The sequence below is a fragment of the Vicugna pacos genome, chromosome 17 (genome assembly GCF_048564905.1).
Source record: "Vicugna pacos chromosome 17, VicPac4, whole genome shotgun sequence".
NCBI classification, from domain to species: Eukaryota; Metazoa; Chordata; class Mammalia; order Artiodactyla; family Camelidae; genus Vicugna; species Vicugna pacos.
The window spans coordinates 19,816,774-19,821,860 of record NC_133003.1 but is presented as its reverse complement, the minus strand read 5'-3'; the positions used below and the strand labels follow the sequence as shown (position 1 = coordinate 19,821,860).

General features: G+C 53.8%; 1 protein-coding gene across 1 annotated transcript; it reads left to right on the top strand.

Annotated features, from left to right (window-relative positions):
- Positions 1-201: 201 nt before the first annotated feature.
- Positions 202-4,638, top strand: PRSS42P (serine protease 42). Its single transcript, XM_015236382.3, has 5 exons — positions 202-892; positions 1,210-1,366; positions 2,037-2,299; positions 3,000-3,163; positions 3,741-4,638. Exons 1-5 carry the CDS (start codon positions 322-324, stop codon positions 3,975-3,977), a joined length of 1,392 nt encoding a protein of 463 aa, XP_015091868.3. The 5' UTR covers positions 202-321; the 3' UTR covers positions 3,978-4,638.
- The last annotated feature ends 449 nt before the right edge of the window (positions 4,639-5,087 follow it).

Below are 5,087 nucleotides of genomic sequence, written 5' to 3'. Positions count from 1 at the left end.
TGTTACGTATGTAGTGATAATCTCACCGTGGTTTTAATTTGCATTTCACTAATGTATCTTTTCATGTGGATCTCGATTTTTAAAAAGGCATCAATCAGTATCATCTCTAACTCAGTGGTTAGTGATATTCAGTGCAGCATTTCTACTCAGGAATTTTAATTTTTATTGCAAACAAATAGGGGAGGGAAACGCCGGGGAAGGCCTAAACCAGCCCGGCAGGGAGTTGTCGATGCACCTCTGTGCGGCGGTGGCCTCGGCGCCACTCTCTGTGGCCAGGGACCTAGGCCAGGGGACGCCGAGCCCGTGGGAGGCACGCTATTAATGAGTCCACGCAGAGCCGGGAAGAGAGAAGAGTCGTCGAATCACGACTCCGCCGTCCCGCCCAGCCCGGGCCCTGACCCTCAGATGACCCCACCGGCGCAGCGGACCCAGCTTCCACCCCGAGCCCCGCGTTCCCGCCAACCCGAGGGCAGGCGCCGCGCCGCCGCGAGGGGGCGCCGCAGAGCGCGGAGGCGGCCGGCGGTGCCCATGGCGTCCCCGGGCGTTCCCGGCGGCGGCGGCGGCTCCTTGGGCCTCCTGGTCTGGCTCTTGCTCCTTCAGCCCCGGCTCAGGGAGGCCCAGGCGGGCGGGGAGGGGGCGCAGGGCAGGTCGGCGCCGCCTTCACCCTCTCCAGCCCCGCCGGAGGGCGGCCGCGAGGTCCCCCGGGCGCGCCCGTGGAAGCTGCCACCTCGAGGGGTTCTGGGACCGTCGGGGGCCCTGGAATCCCGTATTGCTGCGGTAGTCCCCGATTTAGTGGGGCTTACGCTGGGTGACTCTGATTCCTACAAGGCTCTGATCCCTCCAAATACACCAGCACCAGAAGACAGCAAAGAGAAACAGCTCTTTCCTTCAGGTGATGTTTCTGGGCCAGGCCCGGCCTCAGGGAACTGGCCTGGTCTGAGGGGCAGGGGCCCCTGCCCTGGGGGAGGAGGCTCTCAGGGGGACGTGGTTTTCCCTGGGGAGTTCTGGGTGGACCCAGCCCTGCCCTTGAGATCTGAGAGGCTGTGGTCATTCTCTGAGGAGTCTTAAGGGGTACAGATCTGCCTTGGGTGCCACAGCGGACATGCTGTTGGTCTGAGGGTTCTGAGACTTCTGAGGATTATCTGGCCCTGGTGGTGGCAGTGTCAGCGGCTTTACTTTCAGTCCCCTCCCTTCATTGACTTGCTCTAGTATGCGGCCGTCGGATGGCCAGGATAGTTGGTGGAATGCCAGCCCGAGAGAAGAAGTGGCCTTGGCAGGTGAGCCTGCAGGTCAATAATCAACACATATGTGGAGGCTCCCTCATTGCCAGTCGGTGGGTGCTGACTGCGGCCCACTGCATATACGGGTGAGTGTTCCAGGCTCCTGGCTTGGGCTCCTGGTCAGGCTGTGTGCCCTGGAGCCAGTCCCGACCCCTTCCTGAGCTTCCTCTTCCTCATCTGGAAAGGAGGTCACAGTCCCTGTTCTTCAAGTTGCCGTCAGAGGTAGGTGATGTTAGAGCCCTTGGTAGCCTGGAAAGTCAAGACCTAAAATTGGGTTCAAAGCTACTTCTTTTAAGCTTGGGCTGATTAGCCTTCAAGCCAAGTGGCAAGAAGAGGGGAGAGATGCTAGTTGGGAGACTGTGGACAAAGACTTGCAAGGAGAAATAGTTAAGGAGAATGGACTGTAGTTGACCAGTCTGGCTAGCTCAGTGGTCTCAAACTTTAATGAGCATGGGAACACCTTCAGAGCTTGTTAAAACAAGAATTGCCTGTCCCCAACCCCCAGAGTTTCTGATTCAGCAGATCAGGAGTGGGACCTGAGAATCTGCATTTCTAACAAGTTCCCAGGTGATGCTGATCCTGCTTATCTGGGGTCCAAACTTTGAGAACCACTGGATAGGGCAGCCTGGGGTATGGGAACGTATGTGGTTTGGAGTGAGGGGAGGTGTCTGGTGAGTGGTGCTGGAGATAGGACTAGGCTGGGAAGAACCAGAAGATGTGGAAGGGGAGTGTAGAACCTCCGGGATCTCTCTACAGCCATGTGGAATACACAGTGAAGATGGGAGACATACGTTTGATGCACACCAGAAAGGCAATCGAGGTCCCAGTCCAAGACATCGTTATCCACAAAAATTATAATCCTGTTGGAATAACTGAACATGACATTGCCCTTGCTCTGCTTGCCTTCCCTGTGAATTATTCCTCGAACATCCAGCCTGTGTGCCTCCCTGAAAAGGCTTTCATGGTCCAAGATGGTACAGAGTGCTGGGTAACTGGATGGGGAAAACTGGATGAAAGAGGTGAGACTGTGAAGCAAGACTGCAGCAAACTCAGGCCAGGGAAGAGGGTGCCTGGAGCCCTGGTGTTGGCCTACAAGCTAAAGGGAGAGACAGGGAGGAAATTTTCTAGCAAGTGGGTAAGGGAGGAGGGTGGAGAGATGCTGAGAGGGAGTGATTGGATGGTGTTACAAATTTCTATTAGTATGTCAGGACCTGGGGGCTTGGGTGACAAGCAAAGTCGGGAGTGGATTTTAATTTAGGGTGTTAATCCGTCTGCTAATCTGAGCTGTTGCAAACTAAAGTACCTGCCTTGGTGGATAAGGAGCTTCCTGTGATTGAGAAGAGGCCAGAGAACTCCTCTTGGTGAAATATAGGGCCTCCTATCCCTGGGGAGAGGCTGGATTGGTACCTTCGGGGCACTACTTGCCTGAGAATCTGATCCTTCTCTAAACTAAAGGCACTTCACTGATGTACAGGGCACTTGTCACTATTATTTATGATACTCAGAGTGACAGACACTTGGTTTTGATTCTTACCACCTCCTCTTACCATGTCACCTCTGAGCCTCCTTTCCTCTAGTGCCTAGTGGGGACAATATCAACTGCCCTAAGAGGGTGTCTGTATGTGAACACCCTGTACTGAGATGCAGAATAGGTGCCGGGGCTGGTGTCCTGTCCCACTAAGCAGATCCACCTAATTTACTCCTAAATTATCTCTACAGAAGACCCAAATTCACCGACACCCCCGCTCCAGGAGGCTGAGCAAACCATTGTTCGCTATGAGAAATGCAACAAAATGCTCAAAGAAAAGTTGGGAAGTTACAGGGACATGGTCAAGAAGGGGACCATCTGTGGTTCCAGCTCCAAAGGAAAGGATTCCTGCCAGGTCAGTTCATGGGCCCTTTGCTGATCCTGATTTTGGTTGTCCTTCCAGATGTTGCTCGCTCACAGGCAGAGGGGCCTGTGTTATCTAGCAGTGCCTCCAGTCACCCTGTCTTTAAGTAGAGGGGATTCAAGGGGACGAGCTGCCAAGGCTCTGCCCGGCTGGCCTGACCTGATCCCTCAGTGGAGAGGACCTGAGGCTGCCTGAGGGGGAGACAGGGGAGGAGGGGAGATTCAGGCATGAAATACCAATAATACAAGTCACACGTTATAACCTCTTCTAAGTGACAAGCAATATACACAAGTAAGGACTTTATTCATTATTAGTACCTCAGAGTATGCACCTTTTCTTTAAGAATGTTCAGTTTTTTGTACGCAGTTTTTTGATGATGTACACAAATTTTGTTGGTTAAATTTTTTCAGCGCTCAAATCTCATATTTACGGGAACCTAGGACTGGTGGAGTCTTGTGGTACCTGGGGGAGCCCATGAATGACCATCTCCCCAGGGCTTGCAGTGCATAAGCCTATTCTGATGTTGATCCTCTTCCATCACTGTGTTTGTTTCTTTTTCTATCTCTAGGGAGATTCTGGGGGTCCCCTGGTCTGTGAAATTGATGACGCATGGATCCAGGTGGGGATTGTAAGCTGGGGCATTGGCTGTGGTCGCAGAGGGTATCCAGGAGTTTATACAGAAGTGAGTTTCTACAAGGATTGGGTCGTTGCTAGAGTGAGTCAGGCTTCTCGTCTGGACTCAGCAGGTGTCTTTATCCCACCTCTGTGTCTGGTGCTGCCCCTGGGCATCCTGGTGACCCCATGATCACCCTGGCCCAGGGCCCTCCTAGTTCTGAGTCTCACACTAGCCCTGCCTCTGACCTCCACACTACTCAATGCCCTTCCTTGATTCTGTTTGGGATCCACTGACCCTGTGGAGATACACACGACAGAGACTGGCAGCAAGTCTGGAGCCCCGACATTGTCCCGGTCTGGAGCTCCCAGACCTGCCTCGTCCACGCCTGCAGCTTGGCTGTGCTCTGCCTGCCAGGAAGGAGGCAGTGACACCATCCCAATTAGATGGCCAGGTGACCTGCCAGGTGGAGCATGATGGCTCCTCAACATCTAGGGGAACATCTAGCAAAGAAGAGACAGCATCAACGGTGAAAGAGTGTTAGACCTGATACTTTCTCAAACCAGTCATCTCGGTGATTTTTTGATCGGACTGAGGAGGCATCACCACGTCCACATCTGACTCAGTTCTCTGGAAGTGAAAGAAGGTCCTGTGTTCCCCAGCGTGGATCCATCTGTGAGTGGCCAGTTTCTGCCACACAAGCCTTCCAGGGGCAACTCAGTCTTGGAACCACCCCCCTCCAACCCCAGGGCTCCAGTGGCCACACCCAGGCTGGTTGTGTTGAGGCATTAAGGAGTGTGGAGATGTCAGATGTCAACTGAATAAATGCTTGGAGTTTCTCGTGTGTTCTGAAGCTCAGGTCTCCTGAAGTTTGTGGGGTTGCATATAACATACTGTAGAAAACTAGTTTCTCCTTTAGCTGAGGGAGCTTTCCTGGCGTCCATGAAGCTCTGGAAGTTCAGAGATGGGGAGTCTGTGTCCCAGGACGGAAGTCTGATGTGTGTGTTAGGGGGTGGGTCCTGCGGCCTGTTCTCTGTTTAGGCATCAGCATCTCTGTAGCGGGGCTGATGGAGTTGAGTTTGGCAGCCTTTGTAATCAGGAGCCCGGGAGCAAGAGGGCAGAGCCTGGGACGTGGCCCCCTCACCATCCCTGTACCTCTCTGTGCTGCCCTGTGACAGGCATGCCTGGTGGAGACCCTGTGGGCCTGTTGTCAAGACCCCTTGAGCCCAAAGAGCTGAGTTTCCACAAGGGGAGGGTGTAGGGAGGGCCTGGCTCTGTGTGTGTGTGTGTGTGTGTGTGTAC

What these genes read in the sequence shown, in the direction of transcription:
- PRSS42P (XM_015236382.3), top strand. Translation starts at nt 322, where the DNA reads ATGAGTCCACGCAGAGCCGGGAAGAGAGAAGAGTCGTCGAATCACGAC. An exon ending in GCGGCCCACTGCATATACGG is followed by an intron (nt 1,367 to 2,036) that starts GTGAGTGTTCCA and finishes ATCTCTCTACAG; the next exon opens with CCATGTGGAATACACAGTGA. An exon ending in AAGGAAAGGATTCCTGCCAG is followed by an intron (nt 3,164 to 3,740) that starts GTCAGTTCATGG and finishes TTCTATCTCTAG; the next exon opens with GGAGATTCTGGGGGTCCCCT.